This window comes from Glycine soja, chromosome 19 (genome assembly GCF_004193775.1).
Source record: "Glycine soja cultivar W05 chromosome 19, ASM419377v2, whole genome shotgun sequence".
NCBI lineage: Eukaryota > Viridiplantae > Streptophyta > Magnoliopsida > Fabales > Fabaceae > Glycine > Glycine soja.
The window spans coordinates 49,930,215-49,954,838 of record NC_041020.1 but is presented as its reverse complement, the minus strand read 5'-3'; the positions used below and the strand labels follow the sequence as shown (position 1 = coordinate 49,954,838).

The window sequence follows — 24,624 nt, the reverse complement described above, 5'->3', positions numbered from 1 at the left end:
TCCCCTCAGGTTGCACCGATTCATTCAAACTCCCCATTGTCTTTCAGTTTCACACGTGTTGCCTCGTGCTCATGCACCAGGAATTCTACAACATTGACGATTCAACTTTAACATATATAATATTTTTCAAGGGTCGGTTCTTTAGAGTAAAAAGAAAAGAAATAAAAGTAAAATAACATGAAAATTTTAAATTAAAATATTGTAAAAGTATGTATCATGTCATTTTATTGTTTATTTTTCTCTTTTTTCATGCTTGCAAACTAACGTAGCCAATTTTGTAATGAGCTCAATTCATTAACAATGTTATTTTTCGTACAATTTGTTATTACTTTAAATTTTTTACTTGTTACTTTAAAATTTTCTTATAATTTCTAGTTTTTTAATGTCCTTATTCTTCGGTTGTATATGTGGTAATTGATCTCGTTCTTTTCATATCACAACTCATTTTCTTCTCTCATCTTCTATTTAATCTCATTTCCTCTTTTATTTTTAAAAAAAAATATAGAGACAGTGCCTCACTTCCCCTAAAATGGATGTGTCGATATTCTTTAGAATTAAAATTTCAGAATGTCTCCCTTTGTTGTTATACTAATGAATTGTGGCAGAATTGTTGTGAATAAGGAGATACCTCACAATTTCACATGCAAAATGAGATGCATTATTTTCATCGTTTCAATTACAATTTCCCTGCGACTACTCCCTGGTTTACAATTTCATCAAAGATGTCTTCCATTTATAATGGGAGAATTTATTTTTAAAAAAAATGTTTAAATGATTCAATGATAAAATAACTTGCTTGTATAGAATATTTGAAATCAGATTTAATTTTTGATATTTTTATGAATCATTTTGATTGATTAAAACAGTCAGATTTTAAATTCTCTCAAAAAATATAAAATTTGAATTTTTTTTCAAAGATGTTCATTCTAACTCACTTTTATGCTTACAATTCTTTCTCGCTCAATGCTCGCAACTACGAGTGACTACAAACCAAAGTTATTTTTTGTCGATATTTTTTTGCTCAGAAAATTTTTCTCGTTAATGACATATGACTTCTCTAATCCTCATAATCCTGGTCCTAATGCACCTATGAAATGGATTCAAATTGTTCTACAGCTGCTTCTTGGTACCTCTGCCAATAGAACCCAAAGCCTTGCCCCCAAGATACTTCTCGGCATCGACTTCTATGGAAATGATTTCTCCCTTTCAAGGGGTAATTCCTTTGTTTCTTATCTTCCTAATCCTTTACATATTTGGTTGGAGGGGAATGAAGGAGGTTGGGTACCAGGACAAAAATCCCTCCTCTTCGATCCTTTGAACTAAACTTATTGTTAATTTCAGTGGCAGACACACACACACATACACAGGTACTAGATCTGCTAAAGTGGTGTCTAACGGATCAAGGAGGAGACGGGGAATGGGAAAGGAATGTTCCATTTGGGCATCATTTATATTAATTCTTTATTGCTTTAGTGGAACATGATCACCTTTTTTGAGCCATTCTGATACTTTGAGATCATCTTTGAGGACTTAATCTTCCTTTTCTTTTTTAGCTTTTCTGATGTATTATCTTGTTAAAAGATTTTTTGTTTTACACATAAGAGAAAGTTGAGAGTGCAGATGCAGGTGGTGGAGCTATTATTGGGAGAGATTACCTGGCACTTTTGGAGAAGCACAGGCCTGAACTGCAGTGGGATAAGAATAGTGGGGAGCATTTTTTCTTTTACACTGACAACAAGGATATCAGGCATGCGGTATTCTATCCATCTTCGAAGTCAATTTCTTTGCGGTCAGAGGAAGCTCGTTCACGGGGGTGTGGCATCTCGATCTGGGAAATTGGCCAAGGCTTGGATTATTTTTTTTACCTTCTTTGATAGCTCGTTATGTGTACTCCTTTTGTGGCCCATGTTAATGTTTATTCCTAAGTTGCAACTCGTAACTGTTGTGTATTCAGTATAAACGAAAAGTACTTCGGTTAAATTGGGATTTTTTTTTTCAGAAATCTAGTTTGAGGAAATTTGCAGTTAGTTCAGTTACAACTTGCAAAGATACGATGTGATTGTCATAGCACAAGGGTTGGTGCTGGTGGGAGGTGGGTAGAACACTAAAACGTATTTAAATGCTTTTAATAGTTTTGTTTTTGTGCATGGAATTTTACGATACGAGAATAACATCTCAGTTTAAGAAGGGAAAGGCCTTCAGCCTCAAAAGAATAACATCTCAGTTTAAGAAGGGAAAGGCCTTCAGCCTCAAAAGAATAACATTTAACTTTTTTGGTTAGACACATTAACCTTACTTTAAGCCTTTCAGGAAATGAGTGAGTGCTTTCTATAATATTCAAAATTTTATCTTTTTGAATAATTGTTTCAATTGAAATTCAGTGAGCAAATATGCAATTTAACGTTAGTAGGTTTGGCTCATTCGATTTACTTAGTTTGAGTTGTCTTTAATGTTCTGTGCTCCATCAAAATGACCGCCATTGAGAACTGTCGAACTCAGCACATTACAGGAACGCAAATAAATTGATGGTGCCTACGGTATTATTTTATTTTATTTTCAAATTTTCTTAGTTAAAGTAATTTTTGACAATAATTAAAAGTTATTTGAGAGTGTAATGAAAATGTCATATAGCAAAACAGCAATAGTCGTATTAGTTGACCTTGATATACCAATATACCATAATGACTTTAGGAACAGGGCATCCTATTTGAGCATTCCTATGGGCGTAAAACATCAATTAGCCAAGAGACTTGCAAATCTGCAATTACAAACAACAGTTTTAAACACTTAAAAGCGGTTTCAAAAATCACTTCCTTGTTACATGATAAATTATTTCATCTACACACCAACAAAACAAAAAGACTGCCGATAATAAAGAGAATAAAAATCGCCTTCTATTCATCAATAACTTGGATTCGGTTACCTTAATTTGTTTTAAAACATCCTTGGCAGCCAGTTTACGAGCTGTATCGTTATTAGATGCTTTAGCAGGAGGATTATTCTTGTAAGTGATCCCGTTGGTTTTCACCTCAATTGTAACTGAAGTTTCACCGTTGACGCGGACGGGGGGATATACTTTCATTTTGTAGCCTTTTTTTTGGCATAGTTCGTGCAACTCACTAATAGGATGTCTCCTTGCTGTTTCAGGTGTAACAAGGGGTTCCAAAAGGGGCTTTATGCTTTGGAAAACAACCTCCTTCTTGTACCCTGAATCAACAAAAATCGCTCCTGCTATAGATTCTATAACATCTGCCAGCACCTGTCTCATACATAGAATTGCACCTAATGAAAACATCACTAAGAAAATGTCTGCACAGGTTACTTCCCTTTCTCAATTGTTATTAGGTGGTGGAGCCTCATGTCTTAAATCCAGGCTATATAGGTTATGAACTTATGATTTAAGCATAAGAGAAGAGGTCAACCCAAAAAACTAATCCTTCAGATGGGAGAGTTCCATGGCTTAAATACCACGTTATGGCTTTAAGATTTATATTCTATTCGATGGGAGACTCATAACATTCCATCTAACTATAACAGCCAAGGCATTCAATGAATATGCCAGTAATGTGAATAAACGTTGTTTGGATTGGAAGAAGTTATGCACTGAAATATTAAACAACTGACCTGACAGAAATATGTTTCTAGCTCCCATCCAAAAGTTGATTCCAAAGATAAGTTCTTAACACCTTCCATTGTCTGGGCAATGTTATTTTTTACTACCGAGTCACAGAGTATGTGTTCATCCAGCTTGGCTTTAATGGCTGACAGTGCGTAACACTCATTGTTCACAGAAATAGACCTCATGTTAGTGAAAAATTCTGCTGAGAATTTGTCATTAGAATATTCCTTGTAGAAATGCATAGTGATGACATAGTCCAACACTGCGTCCCCAAGAAACTCTAGTCGCTGCAGGGCATGTTAAGTGTTTATCAGAGATACGGTATCCATCTTCCATAAAAACTAGACAAGCAACTAATTATGATGTCCCTAAGGCTATGTTTGGATTTGTTCGTACATCCAAACCAAGACCGAAGAGGATTCAGAACAGGATTAATAAAAGGAATGCATTAAAACAAAATAGAGTAGAATAGAACATAATGAAATAAAACTTTCAATCCATTGAGTGGACATGTTATGGTAGAATAGAACAAAATTCTCAATCTATCTCACTCCTCCAAATTAGAGGAAAAGAAACATGAAAAAAAAAATGGAATACAAGGGAAGAGGTTTCACTAGTTTCCATTGTATTTCATCCTTATTTTACTAATTCAAACAATGGAAGACATAATCTCTTCCATTCCATCCTCTTACAAAGCCTAATGTTCTCATGATCTATTTTTAACCATGTGGTGGAATTTAAAAGAACAAAAATTATTAATGGACACCTGATGACCTATTAACGCCTAATGAGAGAAAGAGACAGAAAAAAGAGAATTATAGAGAAATAAATAGAAATGATGAGTGTTAACGGGGTGTTTGATGTAATAAGGTCACCAACTTATAAAGAAACGAAAAAAGTGTAAACTCTTATGACATGGACTTCGTTATTTCTAGTGAGTATATGTTCGTTGTTCTAGGTAGTATCTAAATAATCATGAGAGTACCTCATAACATGTCCGAATTTCTGGCCGTTTGCCAGAACTATGGGTGAGAGCCTCTACTAAAAGATAAGGGTCTTTAAACGAGTAGTTCAGCCGGGATTTTAAAAGTTTGGCTTTTACAAGCTCCTCTGGGGCAATAATGCTAATGTGCCTCTCATTCTCATACGGCATAATGTTGGTGTCAACATTGATACCAATCCAATTAATAAACGATAAAGCAGCCTTTTCATCTTCTGTGCTAATAAAGGCACCAATTAGTGCCTCAACAACATCAGCAATGATTCCCAAGTCTATTTCTCTCGTCTTTCGAACATATACTCTTGTTCTACTGGAGTCCAACTTCTGTTTTAGCAAGAGAATACTGTTTGACTTATCACCGGGTACATCCCACTGCTTTGGATCAAATTTATCTTTCCGTATGAAACCCTGTAACATGCCAAAAAATAGAACCAGGGGTAATTTCAATGTGATTATATATGAGATTCCAGAATGCTAGTAATCCAGGTTGTTTTGACAATACGAACACAAGCCCTCATTTCCGGCTAAGCTAAGCAATATGATTTTCTTCTCTAGCTAAATACTTCAGGATTTTTATAGTTTGGCACATCTGAAAACAAGTTCAATGCACATTTTCTTAAGAGTAAATTACCGGTTGACTTCTTTTGACATAGTTCGAAATAGAAAATACATGGATAAAGAAAGTCAATATATAATTTCAAACTAGAAACTATTAGTATAATGGATTCTTCTCTTTCATATTATTAAAGGTCGGGTTGCACAAGTTGCTGATGACGCAGAAATGTTGCACTCAGTCAATACTTGATAGAAGCAACTGATGAAATAAGATTATGGAAAATGCTAATTCACTGTGTCCTAACTAGGCTAGGGCACTGGTTAGGAAAACAAAAATAATTTTTTTTATTTATTGAGATGCACTTTCTTGTGATTCTAATACAATCTTAATCAATATCCTAAAAACATTGATCAGCATGATCCAAAAAGCTAAAAACTATTTACAACTTTTTGTAAGTAGATCATAAATGTATCTTACATTTTGTGTTACCCTTTCAAAATTTAATAGATTGGGAAAGAAGTTAACTATCCCGTGAAAGAAAATTATGTATGCCTTTTCTTTTTACGTTACAACGTTTTTATTTTCACTCTTATAGAAGCTTTTTCCATGCACTTAAATTTTATAGAATGTCTTTTTCTCATTTATTTAACTTTTTTCAAAATTAAATTACATAAATTGGTTTTAGTTGATAGAGAAAACTTAATGCATTAGTATTTTCTTTTGCTATAAATATTTATAGAGAAGTTACTATATAACTGCTTGACATCCAACTAATAAAATGTAACAACAATACAAGAGAAGATATAGTAATACCGGAAGTGGGCGGGTACACCCATACTTAAACAAGACATCATTGGAAATGATGTTCTTCCTCTTGTCTGAAAGGGCGCCCTCCCGATCATTTTGATTGGTCTTGAAAAGCTGTTGACTAACAATGTATTTCAGATAAGAATCTCCAAGTGTCTCTAAGTAATCATAATCGTAGGCCTCTTCACATCCCTTTGCAGTTATTGCTTGCAATACCTACCAAAGTAATATTGATATTAAACTTTTAGTATAGTTTTATTATCAAGCGATAACGAATGATAGAAGATGACATCAACTAAATATGAATATCTAATATTATAATACATAAAACTCAAAGAAATCAAATTGAGAGTTTTTCTAATAAAAAATAACAATAATAAAATGCTTTTAAAATGAAAACAAAAAAAAATCTTCACTAGACAGATTAACTTCTATATATATATATATATATATATATATATATATATATATATATATATATATATATATATATATATATATATATATATATATATATATTGTTTTTTTAATTAAGCATATCCAAACAGACCATAAATATCAAAGTAGATATTTTGTTCTTCCAATCTAGGCAGATGGGACATCAATCTCAAATTTCCAATAATTATTTTTCAATTTAAATTATCAACTAAGAAAAGTTATTAGATATTCCAAATCCATCACATATCTATATTCTATAATTTCAATTAATCTCTACAAATTTTTCAATTTACAAGAAAGAATTAATAATACTTAACTATGCATCATATATATATATATAAAGATTAATAGAAAAAATGATAATTTCGGATTACTTAATTTCTCTTCTCATACATGAAAATGTCCACTTTACATGAATAATGGTGATCAATGTAAACTATAGTCATCATGTAATAATAAGCATTTTTCACAGGAAGAAGTAGCTTACCTTGCTGATTGGGATATCATTTGGCGTGAAATGATCCAAGAGCATCCTTTTTAAGTTGAAAGCAACGAGCAAGCCCTCAAGCCAATGCATGATTGATGGAATAAAAGAAAATGAATATATGGTACCGATTGATATTGGTGACATGATTACAGAACAAACTTCTGGCGGCAAGTCAACAGAGCTCATATTTTTTCCTGAAAAGGGTAAAAAAAATGAATCAGGTTCTAATTAATAATGTCAAAAGGCATTAAAATAGCTTCTATTTAGTAGATGAGCAAGTGTCATGGCAACTTAAGCTACATAAAATGGAACCAGTTTAATACATTATTAATGAGCATCAAGGGTATGTGCGTCCCAAAAACAATGCAGAGGTTGTTTTCATTCCAAATCTGAAAAACTGAGACGAAATAAGAAAGCTTACAAGCTGATTTCCTTTCAATCTTCACCATTAGAGCATGCAAGGGCAATAATACATTAAAAAGAACTCCTAATCCTATTCATTTTAGATTCATGTAGGACCGCGTTTGTACTTGGGATCAGTTTTTGTAGCCTACGGTGAATGGACATTGATCAGCCATCTAGGAACCACAAATTAATGTTAGACTAACAAGAGAAGATGATACCCTCTATTAGATAATATGGAAATATGAAAATATGAGTGGTTATGAGAAATCAGAGATGTAATTACTACAAATTAGGAGTTTAAGTTATTCCTTTGTATCTATGAGTGATTCTGTTGAACCGTAATACATGATTATAAATAAGAAGCAATGCGTGGACATACAACACATAACATTTAGATATATATTCTTTCTATATCCTCTATGGATTCATGGAGAACAATTTAGAACTACAAAGCCTTTTCAAATTCTTTAGGTAATATCAGTCACATGGGCAATACTAGGAACTAGAATATAAATGATCCAGCAACGAATTGTTAAAACTTAAGACCTTTCTCCGTCTTTTGTCTGGTCTTCAGAAGGTAATTCTCCACTTTGAAAAGATTCCTTCCATGAAGTAGGGATTGATGTTCAAAACCCAATTCAATCCCGTGGCTGAAATTTTGAAACAATAGTCGAAATTATTTATGGTAATCAATGGTTGACATCTAAGACACAAATAGATAAATAAGCTACAAAAATTTACTCACCGTTTTTTGAAGTGCTCCTTGTAAGTAGTAATTCCCTTAAGTCCTTGGTTTAGAGTTGAATTTCCATTCAATTTCTTTGTACCATCAGTGGTATAAATGATATAAATACTACCATTATGAGGAGTGTAGACTACACAATTTTCAAGTTTGCAAGAGCAAACTGAATCATTTCGAATCCTCACATTACATGCATGATCCTTACAATCACAGGTACTTTCAGATGAAAAAGGAACCGATAAAACAGGCTTCCAATCAATAATCGAATTTGAAGGTCTCTGGTGTTTAACAGTGGCTGGGAGCAGAAGAAAATCAATTTCAGGATTATCTCCCAAACTGAAATCATCTGAAACACTTGTTAACTTAGTAACGTCCCGATTTAGGAGGATCCTAAAGAGGGTAGTCTGAAATCTTCTACAACTTTGAACCTGTAAAATAAAAAATACATATATACAAGGAATGTATCTGGTAATCAATCATTTCTTAGCTATTGTGAGACATAAGATCAATAAATATATATCTGAATAGTTAAGATTTTAAAATAAATGTGACTATTAACAAACTTTTAGTCTTATCTATTCATATATGTTGGAATTGTCAGTATTTATAGATCTCACATTTTTTTAAGATAAGAATTATTGTCACAGAAAATGACACATGTATATATATTGAATCTTCTTTGGAAGTATCTATCATGAAAAGAAAGAAGATATATAATCACACCTCACACAATCTTCTTTGACAGTAACTATCATGAAAAGAAACAAGACATTGTGATGTAAACATACCTTTTCTGGGCTAAGTTGAATGGGTTCCAAATGTCTGAGGTTCACTAACAATTTTCCCCTTTTCACATCAAATGATGTGCCTGATAATGTGTCTACAATTTCTGAGTCAAGTTCACTCCTAATTGCAAGTACAATGTCATTAACCGACACCTGATACTCGTAGTGCTGCTCCAACTCCATCAAATAGCAATGGTATGTTACATTTCTACCTTTTGATGAACAACTCACCAGTTCGGATGGGACATAACTGGGGTACGCATTTCCTACACAAGGCAAATTAATAGAGTTGCCAACACATTAACAAGCAAATTAAATGAAAAAAGAATCAGATCAACTTTCAACCAAAAGCATTTCAGAAATCATTTTTAACACTACCAAGAACAAATTAATATAAATAAAAGGCCATAAAATTACACAAAAAATAAGAAGTTACCAAATCCTTCCATGTATTGTTGATGACGATATCAAGAAAAGTGGTTGCAATGTCCTTTGATCTTCGGTGAAGACTACGGTGCGCAACTAAACTTATGACGCACTATGAAAACACAAAATATGTGAGGAATATTATGGAACTGTACACACCAGATCAAATTGGAACTTGAAAGGAAAAGAAAAGAGTGTGTGTGTGTTTTTTTTTATAAAAAGATAATCCAGTGCATATCGCACCCTAGTCTTCCCCACTTCCAATCTATGATTTTATATAGCATTGGATTGGAAGTGGCTGTAGGGACCACTTAGCAGTTACTAAATTCTAAGGAAAAAGGAAAAGCTAAAGGACGGTAATTGGATGATGCTTCTCCTTTTGGGGGACTTAAGCGGCAAGCTACTTGCAAATCAAGCAATTCAATGGTACTTGGAGTATCCCACGGGTCAGAGACCAGAGACTCTTTATCGTTTATCATAGGTTAAAATATGTTGGTCATGGGTTCGAATCCGGAAACAGTCTCTTTGCATATGCAAGGGTAAGGCTGCATACAATATCCCTCCCCCATACCTTCGCATAGCAAGAGCCTCTGGACAATGGGGTACGAAGTTTTTTATAGGTTAAAATATGTCTTTTCATCCTAAAAAATACTCAAAGTTCATTTTTAATTTCCCTAAAAAAATTTGTCTACTCTTCGTCTCTTGTAAAACTATAATGTTTGAGATTCGTGGACGGTATCATCGAAAACAAAGCCAAAGAGGATCACAACTTCCATTGTCTGATAAACATCCTTTCCATTTTCCACATAATAAAGGAAATTTCAATTGCATGTTTTCCTTTTTTTCTCGTTTACTTTTGCTTCAATTTTTTGTTCGATCTTGTAAGCTGTGAAGGCATTTCTCCTAGTAGCTTATTATTTCGTTTTCAATTCCATATACTTCTAGTAGTTAAGTTGATTGCTCGAAACTCGTAACTTCAACTATTATAGTTTTAATTGTTGTTATCAATTGTTCTTCAGATTTAGGAGGTGGAGGCGATGGTTGTTTGGTTGAGGTGCAGTGGAGGATTCTTGTATTTTTTTTTTCTTTGTTCAACTTGTGGTGGTTTTTAAAATCACAAATTGTATTCCTGTATTTTTTTTAATATTTATGATGACTTTTAATCCCTATAAATTATATTTTAAAATTTAAGTTAAAAAAATATAATATAGGTTTAATTTCTTCTTAATCTAGTCTTGACTAAAAAAAGTAACATTTTAATTTTATAAGAAAAAAAAACATACAATAGTTTTTGTAGGGACTAAAAACAAGCTTTGGATATTTTATCCATGGAAAATGATTTTGACCATGGAATATTAAACAAGATATGTAAATAAATTTGATATTTTTTAACTCACAAATTTATAGGTTTTATTTTCAGTTATATAATATTTAACTTTCTCATTTTTATTTGATGTGAAATTAACTTTACACTTTACTCTCTCTATAAAAAATCTTTCACATGATAGTCTTTTTCTCCAAAAGGTATTTGAATTTTTTTACACATGGAAATCTCAGTTTAAGAATATTCAAAATTGAAATGCACCATTTCCCTTAGGAGAGAAAGATAATATAATAAAAAAAACCTCCCTCCTCTTTTTATTAGAACCCCCCTCTTCAGATCCTTCATTCTTCTTTCTTTTTTCTTACAACAAAACCCTTTATCCCTCTAGTGCACCTCCCCTTCTCCATTCCCATCATCATCATTTTCTCTTTTTCACTTTCCACTCATTTTCCATATTTGCTCTAAAACCCATCATTTTCCTACACCTAGCACTCAATGGAAAGCGATCAAGGTAAAGAAAAAATCATTTCTTTAAAATTCTATTTGATTTCTTTAAGGTAAATTTATAATTCATTGAGTTAGATGACTACTTTTTTATGTTATAAATTAGTAGTGATTTGTGTGTAAAGTGTTAGAAATCCAAATAGTAAGATTATCATGGTTCCCTTAAAAATTCTGGGCATTATAATTTTGAGATTTTGTAATATTTTGTTCTTTTATTTTAATACCTAGATTTCATGGAAAATATGACGTTGCTCCTCCCAAGAGTATTAAAAGACATTGATTGTATTCTTTTTTGTTGAGTAATTAATATACTTGGCGACACTTTTAATTGTTTTTAGGAAAAACAAATAAATTTTGAAATAAGTTCTTTTGGCGATTATGATTTCTAGGAGTACTTAAGAACATAGTATATAGTATAGTATTTATTTCACTTGGTCGAAACTTGATTTCTTGTGATCCTCAATGGTTTGATGAATACTTTTATGGTTTGATAATGTAGTTTAAATGTGGAATTGACTTCTTATTATGTATTATGTGATTGGTTACACTTTGCTACATCAACAAAGAGATAATCTAGCGTATTTTTTCCGTTTGCTACAACGAAGAGATAATGTGATTTTTAAATTGGAGTAAAGTTTCATATTCTTGATTTTGATTTGATTATATTTCTAATGGATTTTCAAGGGAGTAAATATTAGTTTTCATGAAAGTGAGTTGCATTTGTTTTTGCTTTTATTTAACGTCATTTCAATTCTTTTTAAATGAAAAAAAAAAACTTGTATTATGTTTGTTTTCTCCTTCATGGTCCCTATGTATTTTATGTTTTCACTAAGTCTTTTATCCTTTTTTTTTTCCCTCGGATACACAAGTGCTTGAGTAATTGACTTTGGGGTTTGTTGTTTTATCTAAGATTTTAGCCATCTTTTGGTAGACTTCTATTGTATATGATGAAGATTATATTTTGGTAATTCCAATATAACACAGCTATAGAAAATCTCTTATTTTAATATGTAGATGATCCTATCTTATAGATAGTTGGATACTTAAATAATATAATTATGATGTTTTGAGATACTTTAATGATTACTCTATATGAGTTATATTATTATTAGTTGATTTGTAACCTTGATTTTTAAATGTTGGTGTATTATTTATAGTTTACTGTAAGCTATTCTTAGGTTAACCAAGTTAAGTTAAATGTATCTTTTTGAATAATTGTTTCAATTGAAATTAATAACCGAGCAAATATGCAAAATTTAAGGTTAGTAGGTTTGACTCGTTCAATCTACTTAGTTTGAGTTGTCTTCAATGCTCCTGGGTTCCATCTAAATTATCTCCATTGATAACCGGCAACCTCAGCTCTTTAGCATGGCTCCGGAGTCCGGCCACTGGTATAGCACGAACCCAAATGAATTGATGGGCCTACGTTCTTTTTTTTTACTGAACCAAGCATGGCATCAGGGTGGGACATGTGCGTCAAGATTGTTTGACTGCATGACAGATTGGAATGGCGTGGTGCAGTACTACGCTTCTCAATGGTAGTGTGTTGGGAACACATTCTGAATTTATCAATATGTAAATATAAAATTGATTTGTTGATTAAAAAAATAAAATAAAAGAGAGATAATGAATTCAAATCTTTTTTATTAGTATTTTAATAAAAATTAATTAACATTTACTGATGAAAATAATAATGTGAGTCTATTATTGTATTTTTATTATTTTTAAATATAATTAAAAATACAATTTTCTTGGGTAAAGTAATTTATGACACTTAACAATTGAAATTATTTGAGAGAGCAATGAAAATGCCATATAACATAACAGCATAGAGGTTATTTGAGAACGTAATAAAAATGTCATATAACAAACAAAACACACCATATTACGAATACATGCCTTGATATACCATAATGACATTAGGAGTACAGACCATCTTATTTGGGCATTCCTTTTGGCACAAACATCAGTTAGACAAGAGACTTGCAAACCTGCAATTACAAATAAGAGTTTTAAACACTTAAAAACGGTTTCAAAAATCACTTCCATGCTACATAACATGAATTTTTCACCAAAAAATACAAATAAATTAATTATTTATTCAAATAATATATTTCCAAAAATATTTATATTGATCATATATTTTACTGTAACAAACAAATCGATTTCTCACCTGCTTTTTCTAGTACTTAGAAATCAATTTGTGAGGAATCAATTTCTTCATTACTGTCTTTTATTTTATTTTTTATACACAACGTCCTTTTTTTTCAAAAGACAACTTTTTAAAAAAATTGGTTTTTTTGACTAATTTATATATATATATATATATATATATATATATATTAATTTATAAAAATATAACTTATTTAGAATAGTCTTTAAGAAAAATAAATATATTTAAATACTCAATATAAATATATTTTTAAATATATGCATTTTTCTTAAATATTATCCTGAATAAGTTATATTTTTATAAATATGTAACTAAATTATATTTATATCACGTATTTAAATGTATGTATTTTTCTTAAATACTATCCTAGATAATTTATATTTTTTTATAAATATTTAACTAAATTATATTTATATTGAGTATTTAAATATATATAATTTTCTTAAATACTATCCTAAATAAGTTATATTTTTATAAATATTTAACTAAATTATATTTTATATTGAGTATTTAAATATATGTATTTTTCTTAAATATTATCCTAGATAATGGTTTTAGTTTCACTTAAAAATGTTATGTATAACTCTATAAATGATTAAATTAGTGGACAAACATCAAGTTGTTCGTAATAAGTAAAAGTTTCATATATATATTGTAATTTTAGGCCTAGTATGCTTATAAATCAGGTCTTTGTGTGAACATAAAAGTTGGAAATAATTATCTTAGATCTCAAATGGGGCAATAATAAACTTAATTTAGTTAGTATATATTTATTTATCATGTTTATAAGTTATGAAGGTCATAAATGCATAATAGAAAATGAAGGAGATAGTAACCAAAAACTCATGAGATATTTTGATAACCTTAAACATGAAGTGAAAAGTTGTTATAATGGTATGGTGATGCATAATTATATGATTTGATTGATCTATGCTCTTATTGTTGATGAAATGCATTATATTGATGATAAGATAATTATATTGAATGATGTTGCCTTGAGTTGTGTTGGTTGATTTCTTGATGATGATGTGAATATCGTTTAATGAGGTGAATGTGGTGATAGTGATAAGATTGATGATAATTTATAATGATCTTGTCTTGTAACCATCCATGTGTTGGAAGTGTTAGCTATGGTTAGGAGTATGCAAAAAAATTGGTTCGGATTGAATCTTGATGTCATGGTTGATGAACTGATGATTATTGTGAGATGATTGTTAAGATATGTGTTGTTATGTAAATTCTAAGATTTATGATTTATGTATGATTTTTACATATTGTGTTATTTACATATTGTTATGTATATTCTAGTATTTCTATTTTTACTTAATTATTTTGTTGTCATTTAATTTTTATTGTAATTTATTTTATCTTATTTATTCTGTGATAATCACAAAACAAAAACCTAATTCTTAATTAAATTACATGAAATCCCTCATTTATTTGTTTGGGAGACGATTTGGATAATAGTTTAATTAGTGCATCATGATTGGATAACGCCTTATCTATAAGTTAAATCTAACATGAAATAAAATCCTAACATTTTCCCTTTAAAGTTATGTATGAAGTAGACCGGCTCAGAGTTTATATAGTTTATCCTTATAGTGTGATTTATGTTTAAATGCATGTATTGAGGATATTTAAGTTACTGTGATGTTGTATATATACCTAAAAAGTTTCTTTTGGTGTTGTGCATTTTAGCCTTTGACCTTTCAAATGCGAAAAATTTACAAATACTTTCATAAATAAATTAATTAAAGAACTTTAAATGGATTAAAATAAAATATTTTGCTTGAGTTTGTTCTTTGTTCCCTGTAATTGACAACGAGTCATTACATATACAAGAGATAAAATCATTATTTTTAACACTATAATATTAATGTAAAGTATTTACTAATTTTATTGATGATTAATCTCTATCAGAAACCTAATAACATATTTGATCACTTTCAATATAACTCTTTTTTTAACAACTTTTTAAAAAAAATTCACAACCATGTAAAATCATTAACGACATTTTTATAAAAAAAAATTAATACAAGAGATAATTTTAAAAGAAGTGTTATAAAAAGATACAAAGAAATATCTCATAAGATTCTTTTGAAGATAACAAGATTGTGTGTAATTTAAAGGATAAAAATAGAAGATAAATTTTTGAATTAAATTTAAGTGTAAAATATTTAGGTCCATATGAGACCCACAAAATTTCTTTTTTCTCTCCCTAAATCAAACTCAACCTATATTTGGAGGGAGGTAGTATTAGTAATTACCAACGTACTAGTAGTCTTTTACTATTTTTGTTAAACTTTCGAATAAAATATTGTCCACGTTGTGGACTTTGGGCTTTAGAAATAAAATTTCCACAGTTACTTTTGTGACTCGCTAATCAACATTGATTGAGTACAAACGCGTTTCTGAGCTGAGACCATCGTGGAAAACTTCAATGTGCAAACATTACCATTATTGAATCCAGTTGCGGCCTCCATGCAGATATTAGTATTGCAGTTGATCAATGTAGGATTTTTTTTTTTTACAGAGGGAAGGTTTCGTTATTTCAATTTGCACGTCATTATTCTTAATTTGCATGTTGACGTCATAAAATAATATTTTGATGGCCTGCGACTACCACTCTTCAATGTTTCTGTTTTGATAATTTTAGTTATATGATTTGTGTTTTTCATATACCAGTAATTTGCATGTTATAATTCAAATTTGTAAATATAAATTCACATAAATGTAAAATATTTAATTTTTTCTATTATAAAAAACCTGCTCAGTTAATTCGCATATAATATATAAAAATGCATTTTTTTCCACAAACATTCTTTTCTAAGGTCAAATTTTTTTGAGTGACGGTTAGATATTGAATATAGCTACCTCTCCTAATGGAAAATATAAAAAAGCAACTTTAAAAGAAAAAAAACTAATTAAAATTGTAATAAATATGCATAATTATTTTAAATGAATATAATTTATTTATAAAAGAATTAAAAAAATTGAATATATCATAATTGAAGAAAGATACTATCCAATTAAATTATTCCAAGAGAAAATGTATTAATTTTTTTTAAAGAGCAGAAGTATCCTCCACTATCATCCACTTGATATATCCAAGACTAAAATGCAACATTATTATTATTATTTAAGTTAAAACAATCTCACACTAGTTTGATTTATTTGTCGAAAGGTTTTATGAGAAAATATATCCCAACTTAATTAACGTATAAGAGTATATTAATTAAATGTTCATATTTATTGGTAGAAAAACCATATCTTGAATGGCACACAGTGTTGTTAAATATAATTACTGTTTACATCTTTTGATTTTATGAGTATTTTTAAAATAAAATTTAAATTTATAATATTATTAATTAAACTTAACTAACTTAACTACTTTAATAGAAGTATAGAGATTAAGATCAGAAAGATTAGGAATTAAATTGTTTTTTTTTATAAAAACATTAAATTAAAAATAAAAAAAATAAAAACATCAAATTTATTAGAAGATCCTTAGATTTGATTATCTGAAGTGACAGCGTAAGTTACGGAACATGATCATTATATGACTAGAGGAAATAAAAACTATACTGGTGTGTATACACGGAAGTAATTTATTATTTGGGGCACGGGTTAAGCTATTTCGGTAAATTCAAGAGTTCATTTTTCTTATATGATAAATTCAAGAATTCATACAAGACACCTACCCAAGGAAAGACCCATTAATGGGGAGAGCAGGGATGAGATGAGACTCACGTTAGAGCATAAATATCAACCTAAGCAATGTGATGCACATTACATTACGATAGCAACATACGTCCCTTTCTGTTATTTAGTCCTATTCAAGTCCAGACATGTCACTTCCTTTGAGCCTAAAGCCACAAAACCCTCGTAGATAGGGGTGGTAATCAATTAATCACCCAGTGAATTCAATTACTTAACCATCTATAATCCTTAATTAAGTATATTATTATTACTTAAATATGTTTCTAAATTATTTGCTGGACAGCCCTTTTCATGGAGATCTCCTTATGGCTAGTTCAATGACTATATTCGTTTGTGGTATAAGTCTGTGTGGTAATTTTCTACGTAGGTTTTTGTTATCATTCTCAACATGTCACTAACACCCTGTCAAACAGTAATGGGGTATTTACCAACTTTTATTTTTGTATCTACTCGGTAAGTATGAAAAAATGTTATGACATTAGATTGTGCATTAGTAAGTAAAGTAACATTTCTGTTCAAAACAGGAAAGAAGATACAACAGAGAAGTGATTGGATTGGAAATGATGAGGTGCAACAAAAGAATCTTCGGTCTTCTTTCCATGTAGTTGCTGAGTCCGTTCCATAAGGGAGAAACAACACGCGTGAGGCTCTCTCTTGACCCACCCAAGGGGTTGGACTAGTCATTTGAAAGGGTCAGCACATCAAATGAAAAAGATCACTCTCACCCCAAAGACTCTAACTTATACCAATAAGATATTCTTCCGAATGATATTAAACTCTATTTCTTTAAGGAAGATATTAGAAAATCATCAATAAAAATAAAACTGATAAATCACTTATATCAGTTATATGATAAAAGAGAAAGAACAAAATAAAAGACTCAAACCTGTACTATTCTCTCCACTATTCTGGACCCACTTTGTGGAAAACTCATTCAGTTTGGCCAGTCAAAACTATCTTCTTTCCATTCAAATTCTCACCCTTATATATCCTTCTTCGTCTCACCTTCCCCAAGCAAGTCCTATGTCTATTTCACACGCACCTTCACTTCCACTTTTGTGCCTTATATCTCCTCACTTAAGCACCCTCTTATTTGGCATATCAGTTGCTCACTTTGCCTTGGATAATATTCTTAAAATGATAAAACCCCCTTGTTGAGAGCTATTCAGCAACCAAAGGCCTTAGCTACAACTAAAGCTAGGAGAGTAATTCCATTGCTGTTGCTGTTATTAGTTCATTTTCACAAAATGGAAGAGAGCACCAAGAGGAAACACACTAGTCTGATCCATGAACTAATCCAAGGAAAGGAACTAACAAAGCAGCTTAGTAACCACCTGGTTTCATCTTCTCCAATGTCCCATCAAACCAATGAATTGTTTGTTGAGAAAATACTTTTGTCTTATGAGAAAGCACTCACCATGCTGAACTGGGGCTCTATTATGGGAGAGGCCAAGACCACCAGTGGCAACATCATGGATTCCCATTGTTCTTTTACAAATGGTGGGAGCCCCAGAAGTGAGGTCGTGGACCGTGAATTGGAGCACAAAGCTGCCCTCAAGAAAAGGTAATGTCATAAGTTACCTAGATCTTGTTTCTTTGTGACTTGTGTGTCATTTGTTGAGGCTTGTGTTCTGATTTCAAATATCTGGGGCTCTTTTGAATTTGTGGAGTGCAGAAAGACCATGCCCAGATGGACCGAGCAAGTGAAGATTTGCTCAAGAAGAGGACTTGAAGGGTCATTGGATGATGGATATAGCTGGAGAAAATATGGCCAAAAGGATATTCTCAGAGCTAAGTTTCCAAGGTTAGATTGAAGCTCTTTTCCCATTTAACTTTTTCTTGTAATAAATTAAACAAGTTTAATTAGCATTTGATTAGAAGCATGAGAACATAGTTTAGTCTCTACCAGTGGCCTTAGGTATCTGCTAAATGAACAACCACTGGCCAATTAGCTAATGATGCTTAATGAGGGAAATAAATATGCATGTGCGATGCGTTCGCTTTGCTTGTTTTAATGGTTATAGTCCCTCCAGTGTTTTAAAATGATTTGCAATTTGTAAACTTATCCAAAAGACCATGTCAGCCATTTACAAATGAATCCAAATTAGTGCTTTCTGTTAAATTTGTCGAGTTATATTAATGAAGTTATGTGAGTGGTGCAAGAGGGATGCTTCCATCTGTACACTGGAGAAACCTGACACTCTTATCAAGCGGAACAACTTGTTGCAAAGTGTCATGTTGGATGTGGGTTTGGCAGCTCATGTGCCCCCATTCAGAAGTAAACGCAATAACATGCAAATTGGCAAATTGCAAATCGAATTCATAATGAGATAATGAGTGAGGAGACAAGAATAGGTCATTAATACCCCTTTTTCTGATTTTTTATTTATTTTTGGAAGTATATTTTACTAGAACCTTTCCAGTAACTAAAAAAGTATTTGTTGTAAAAATCATAATAGTAGGAAAAAAAATCATAAATAACGCAATGTTATGTATTTCAATAATTTTTTTTAATTTCTTATTCAATGTCTATTTGCCAAAAAAGAATGTAGGTTTTTTTTCTCAAGCTTCCATTTCAAGGCATAAAACAAAAGGGGTTTCTACTAATAATTTTATTTGTCATTCGGAACACACTAACTTTGCCAATCTAATGTTTATATTAACAACTTAAAAAAAGTTATTTTCTAGTTTTACAAAAAAAAAAAATTGACTAACTAGTGGTTTGCATTGCAGAGGATATTACAGATGCACACATAGAAATGTACAAGGGTGTCTAGCAACAAAACAAGTTCAAAGGTCAGATGAAGACCCAACAACAATTGAGGTGACCTACAGAGGAAGACATACATGCACGCAAGCTAAGCATTTAAACAAGGCATTCCCATCAAACATCAAGGCATGTTTGGGAGAAAATCAATTTCAAAAGAATCAACCACTTCTAGAGAAAATACAACAACAAACCCCTGAGGTGATTTTCACCTTTGAAACAGAGCTTAAAGTCAAAACAGAGGAATTGGAAACCAAGGAGGATATCTTCCCATGGTTTTCCTTTCCTTCTCCATCAATTGGATCAGAAAACGAGGACAACATGTTACCCGAGACTATGTTTGAAAACCATTTCATGGAAAGCTTCTCTCCAGTATTCTTATCACCAGCGACTTCAGAATCAAACCCTTTCTGTTTGTCAGCGTACCACTTGGACAGCACTGGACTATTATGCCAAAACATACAAACCTCAGAATCTGATATCACTGAGATAGTTTCAGCCCCAACTTCAGTCACCAAGTCCCCAATCCTGGATTTGGATATCTTGCTTGATAAAGGGGATTTTGACACGGATTTCCCTTTCAACATTCCTGAATTTTTCTCTTCATAAGAACTTCCCTGCAGTTCCACGTAGATAGTTAAAGAGAGAGTAAGAACTAAGAACAGCATAGCCATAGTCTGTTCCGGATTAACTGGTGAGTCGTAGATCCTGACTATGGAAGGGTAATCATAAGTCATGTTGATAAATCAAGACAATGAAACATCCCTGTCATGCAAGTTTGGAGAGTTTTCCTGTATGTAATGTACCTTCACCTAGGATGTAATGCGTAAATAATTTGTTGCTGTAGTCTACCGTTTTCTTACTTTTGTAATTGGTTCATTAGTCTTCTTTTGGTTCAAGCAGGGTTGGAATTTCTGAAATAAATGAGTTCTCATCTCATTTTTGTTGTCTAGAATTTTGATTGTGATCAATGGTCAATGCATCATCTCATATGTCTTCTTTTAGCCCAACACTTTAGGCTCCATGATCTTTTTTTTATCATCAAATATTAATTGTTAGTTTGTTAGTTTTTGTTAACGGGAGGATTCGAACCCACAATCGCTCCTCCCTCCCTTCTCCCTTCACTACCAAGCCAACCTTATATCTTCATGATCTTTTATTTTCTACACAACAAAATGGCCTCCCTCTACCTCTCCACCTAATGATATATGTAGGACCCAGATTTCCTTAATGTCACAGAATTCACGTATTCAGTCAATCATAACTGTTTGATTAAGATAAGACGGCTTATATTTTCTCATGGTAAATCCGACTTGAAATATACATTTAAAATGCAAGTCATTCTATCTTCATCTAACAATATGAATTTATGACTGCGTGAATGCATGGAATTCATTTCCCTGGTTATGTTACATGTCATAAAAGGATGTGGTGCTCCATCAGACCGGCAAGCAAAATGTGTGTCTGTGTCTCTGTCACATGATAAAGAGTCAAAACAAGTTGTTTTTGTGATTCATCTGTTTAGCATAGCCAAATTCCATCAAACTGAGTCTTAGACCATTATGATCCAGGTTTTCAACCCTGCTCAATTTCCTTTTTCTTTTTTCTACTGGAAACTCTCATAGTCTCAGTTAATTCACTTTTCTAATTGATTTGAAACTGAGTTTATTTTTTAACAAAATGACAAAAACAATGGTAATAACATTTGGATAGGGAACGAGAAGAAATGAGGCAGACGCCTGCTATATATCGTATTACAAGCAGATATGGCAAGCATGGGTGTAGATGGAGACTAGAGATCACCCATCCTTCTTGCACATTTGATACAATCATCTAATATCATCTTGGCGTCATATTTGTATACAAATCCTTTGTCACACAGCTTTGTTGAGGCCCACTTGATATCCTTCTTCAGCTCATCTTCATATCTGAAATGTAATTTTCAGATGAAAACTGTAAACAACTAAAAGGAAGACAATTTAATTTGTATATTCTAAGTCTGCATAATCATGTTCAAATTTGATTTTATCGTGCTTAAAGTTACTCCATGGAAAATGTGCTTGTTTAAAATCTCTTTTCATAAAAATTTCTACCATTTAGTCCTTTGTGTTGGTTCCTTCAAAATCAAACAAAATAAAAGAGAGTAGGAAATAATACATCTAGCAATAATCAAGAACAACCACTTACTCTTGTTTCACATTGAATTCTGGATAATGAAGAGCGAAATGATTAGCCATCTCTTCTAATGAAATATATGAACTTGCACACAAGAATCTTCCACTGATCGAGGTACTTTCCATGCAGAAAATATGAGCTTCACAGACATCATCAATGTGTACAAGAGGAATTTTCCCCAGCAATTTCTTTAGGAACTTGAGTGATATGTACGCCCTTGCATCTTGCATGATCTGTGCGATACAAACTACTCCGCTAACGGGTGTAGAAGATTGAAGGGTGTCGCCTCCCACTAGCCCACAAGGGAGTGTTACCACCTCCAATCCTCCACCATTTTCATCGTTCCCGTAGCTCAACACATGTTTCTCCGACAGTGTCTTTGAATAAGTATAGTCCTTCAAATATAAGATTAAAAACCAATACAATAAAGTCAACATTTGGACATTTATATCTCTGAATTGGATTTGGCTCTTGTAAATGAGCAATGGTAAGATAAGTAATTTCAATCATTGGTAAGAAAATCAATTGATGGTATTTTAATACATTCCTGATCTATTAATTCACGTGCACCTAATATCAATAATGTCAATAATTGATTTTCTCATTAACCACTGAAATTGTTGGCGTTATCAATTAGATTAAGTTTATCTCATATTGTAACGGCTGTTAGATCCAATTTGTAACAGAAGTTTAAATTCAAATTCTTAGATCCTATTTATTCTAATGTTGCTGTTGGTGGTGGTTGTTAAGCAATCTCACGTAGTGCTATATAATACATGTACTACAATCATTTGTAAATTGAATAAGACTGGATTGCTGTTTTCGATATTTCTATAGAAATTACTATTCACCTTGGAGTAGCCGAATCCCTTGAATATAGATGAAGAAATGACTGTATTGTGAAATTTATCCTACCTACAGAGATAAATTTACTTTAAAACCTCTCTAAGAAGTAAATCCTTAATAAAGCTTATATCCCAGGCACATGGGCTTATGTTACATGCTGATCTCTGATGCTAACTATTGTCCATGTAATGTATTGTCCTAAAGTATGCAAAAAAAGAAATTACGCGGCCCTGATATCAGATCAAGGAGAACTGTGAATCCAAATTCTTTCAAACAAAATCAAGAATGAAACTTGGGAACTAACCTTATAAAAAGGATCATCTGGGTATACATATGCCAAGGAATCATTTAGAGGGGTCCAGCAAGTTTCATCCATTGCATCTTTGAAACCACTCCCATCTTCTTTCAAAGAAGAAGCAGAAACAACAGACGCGGTGTAGATGAGACGCTTCACCGTCCCTGCTCTCACACAAGACAGGGCAATGCTTTTTGACGCAGCCATTGCCGCTTCAGAAGTATTCTTGTACTGCTATGACTCATAAAATTAAAATCTATTATAAGTTGTTTTAAAGAGAGTGATATGGTTGAGACTTGAGAGGCAAACCTGGGAGCCAGGATCATGGATCATGGGAGTAGCAACATGAAAGACAAACTCACAGCCTTCAATTGCATGGTCAAAGTCATTTGGGTTGTAAATATCAGCTTCAAACAGCACCAGTTTCCCTTCTGATTGTGGAAGGCTCTTTAAGAGGCTCACCTTTGACTCGTTCTCTGCTATTGCGAATTCTAAATCAAAATTCACGAATGGTAATCATGGTATATACGTGCAGAGAGAATATTAATACTATACAAACTCAAGTCTCTGAGAGTTGCATGGACGCTGTGACCCTTGGCCAAGAGCTTCTTCACCAGAGAGGAAGCTATGTAACCACTAGCTCCTGTGACGCATACTTTGCTGCACCCTTCCCTCATCTTTCCACTGATAACTACTCAGTTTCAACTGACAATAGATTTCAATTAAACTCTATGCTTATGGCTTGTTTTCCCAATCATGGCTGCAAGATACACTATTTTATCTTCATTTTTTAATGTTCTTCATTGCATCAATTGTTAAATTGTCTTGTAATACTCATCCCCACAAGACTTTACAAGCCTAGTGATATATTAAGAGTTAGGCTAGATACATGAAGTCTTTCGTTGGATTCAGTTTGAATTTATTAACATAAAATAAACCGGATCACGATCCTCTACAATAATATAATATTTAAATGAAAAGCCGGTCATCATTCATCAATAGTCAATAGTCAATTAATTTTATTTTTTTTACTAACGGACAAGTTTAAATGAAAAGCCAGTCATCATTCATCAATAGTCAATTAGTATTTTCTCTGTAACTTGTAGTGTTTTTTAATAGCGTTTTTTTTTTCTTCTTAGACGTTAGTTTCTAATTTTTTATATATTTTTTTCATTTTAATCTCCAATATATTTATTCATCTTTTTTATTATATTTTTTTAAAAAAATAAATTATAATTTTTTTATTTTTTTATCATTTTTTACTTTTCAACTATTTCAACATCTAATTTTATCAAACATTTAATTTAATAAAGTAATTTTTCAATTTTTAAGTTACTAGTTAGTTTGTCGGCTTTTAATTAATTTTTTAATTTTCAATTAATTTTTCATGTAGTTTTAGACAAATAATCAAAAACAGAGCTAGAAGGGCCATTTGGAGGAAACAAAATCAGAGAACAACGAAACACCGAAGAACGATCAAAGATCAGATGGAAGAGATCGCATGCATGCGATGAAGGATTGATTGCGAAAAGATTTTTTTCTGATACCATATTAA

At 31.7% G+C, this 24,624-nt stretch overlaps 4 protein-coding genes across 11 annotated transcripts; 2 read left to right on the top strand and 2 right to left on the bottom strand.

Moving 5' to 3' along the window:
* The first annotated feature begins 1,015 nt into the window (after nucleotides 1-1,015).
* Nucleotides 1,016-2,002, top strand: LOC114400595 (chitinase domain-containing protein 1-like). Its single transcript, XM_028363112.1, has 2 exons — nucleotides 1,016-1,213; nucleotides 1,621-2,002. The coding sequence occupies exons 1-2, from the start codon at nucleotides 1,042-1,044 to the stop codon at nucleotides 1,872-1,874; spliced, it is 426 nt and encodes a 141-aa protein (XP_028218913.1). The 5' UTR covers nucleotides 1,016-1,041; the 3' UTR covers nucleotides 1,875-2,002.
* A 626-nt stretch (nucleotides 2,003-2,628) lies between these two features.
* LOC114400593 (endoribonuclease Dicer homolog 2-like) lies at nucleotides 2,629-9,537 on the bottom strand. 3 transcript variants are annotated; one of them, XM_028363110.1, is made up of 10 exons: nucleotides 9,276-9,536; nucleotides 8,843-9,105; nucleotides 8,058-8,482; nucleotides 7,859-7,962; nucleotides 6,908-7,101; nucleotides 5,989-6,198; nucleotides 4,605-5,027; nucleotides 3,625-3,906; nucleotides 2,924-3,259; nucleotides 2,629-2,758 (listed from the first exon to the last, which is right to left on the bottom strand). In XM_028363110.1, exons 1-10 carry the CDS (start codon nucleotides 9,286-9,288, stop codon nucleotides 2,738-2,740), a joined length of 2,271 nt encoding a protein of 756 aa, XP_028218911.1. In that variant the 5' UTR covers nucleotides 9,289-9,536; the 3' UTR covers nucleotides 2,629-2,737. The 3 variants fall into 3 exon arrangements, with proteins under 3 accessions (XP_028218911.1, XP_028218912.1, XP_028218910.1); XM_028363111.1 differs by lacking the exon at nucleotides 2,924-3,259 and having other exon boundaries at nucleotides 9,276-9,537; XM_028363109.1 differs by lacking the exon at nucleotides 2,629-2,758 and having other exon boundaries at nucleotides 2,768-3,259; nucleotides 9,276-9,537.
* Nucleotides 9,538-18,010: 8,473 nt separating this feature from the next.
* Nucleotides 18,011-20,763, top strand: LOC114400087 (probable WRKY transcription factor 53). Its single transcript, XM_028362359.1, has 3 exons — nucleotides 18,011-18,550; nucleotides 18,662-18,790; nucleotides 19,720-20,763. The coding sequence occupies exons 1-3, from the start codon at nucleotides 18,234-18,236 to the stop codon at nucleotides 20,360-20,362; spliced, it is 1,089 nt and encodes a 362-aa protein (XP_028218160.1). The 5' UTR covers nucleotides 18,011-18,233; the 3' UTR covers nucleotides 20,363-20,763.
* A 612-nt stretch (nucleotides 20,764-21,375) lies between these two features.
* On the bottom strand, nucleotides 21,376-23,977 carry LOC114400088 (putative anthocyanidin reductase). Of its 6 annotated transcripts, none has more exons than XM_028362360.1 (5): nucleotides 23,620-23,977; nucleotides 23,379-23,548; nucleotides 23,079-23,303; nucleotides 21,941-22,323; nucleotides 21,376-21,681 (listed from the first exon to the last, which is right to left on the bottom strand). In XM_028362360.1, the coding sequence occupies exons 1-5, from the start codon at nucleotides 23,744-23,746 to the stop codon at nucleotides 21,546-21,548; spliced, it is 1,041 nt and encodes a 346-aa protein (XP_028218161.1). In that variant the 5' UTR covers nucleotides 23,747-23,977; the 3' UTR covers nucleotides 21,376-21,545. The 6 variants fall into 6 exon arrangements, with proteins under 6 accessions (XP_028218161.1, XP_028218165.1, XP_028218166.1 ...); XM_028362364.1 differs by having other exon boundaries at nucleotides 23,379-23,545; XM_028362365.1 differs by having other exon boundaries at nucleotides 23,629-23,977.
* Nucleotides 23,978-24,624: the final 647 nt, after the last annotated feature.

Coding starts and splice junctions, on each gene's coding strand:
- LOC114400595 (XM_028363112.1), top strand. CDS start 1,042: ATGACATATGACTTCTCTAATCCTCATAATCCTGGTCCTAATGCACCT. Junction 1,214..1,620: donor TGATTTCTCCCTTTCAAGGG/GTAATTCCTTTG, acceptor TTGAGAGTGCAG/ATGCAGGTGGTGGAGCTATT.
- LOC114400593 (XM_028363109.1), bottom strand. Junction 8,483..8,842: donor TTCAACTTAGCCCAGAAAAG/GTATGTTTACAT, acceptor TTTATTTTACAG/GTTCAAAGTTGTAGAAGATT. Junction 5,028..5,988: donor GGTGTACCCGCCCACTTCCG/GTATTACTATAT, acceptor GGCATGTTACAG/GGTTTCATACGGAAAGATAA.
- LOC114400087 (XM_028362359.1), top strand. CDS start 18,234: ATGGAAGAGAGCACCAAGAGGAAACACACTAGTCTGATCCATGAACTA. Junction 18,551..18,661: donor AAAGCTGCCCTCAAGAAAAG/GTAATGTCATAA, acceptor TGTGGAGTGCAG/AAAGACCATGCCCAGATGGA. Junction 18,791..19,719: donor CTCAGAGCTAAGTTTCCAAG/GTTAGATTGAAG, acceptor TTTGCATTGCAG/AGGATATTACAGATGCACAC.
- LOC114400088 (XM_028362360.1), bottom strand. CDS start 23,746: ATGAGGGAAGGGTGCAGCAAAGTATGCGTCACAGGAGCTAGTGGTTAC. Junction 23,549..23,619: donor CAGAGACTTGAGTTTGTATA/GTATTAATATTC, acceptor AATTCGCAATAG/CAGAGAACGAGTCAAAGGTG. Junction 23,304..23,378: donor TCCATGATCCTGGCTCCCAG/GTTTGCCTCTCA, acceptor TATGAGTCATAG/CAGTACAAGAATACTTCTGA.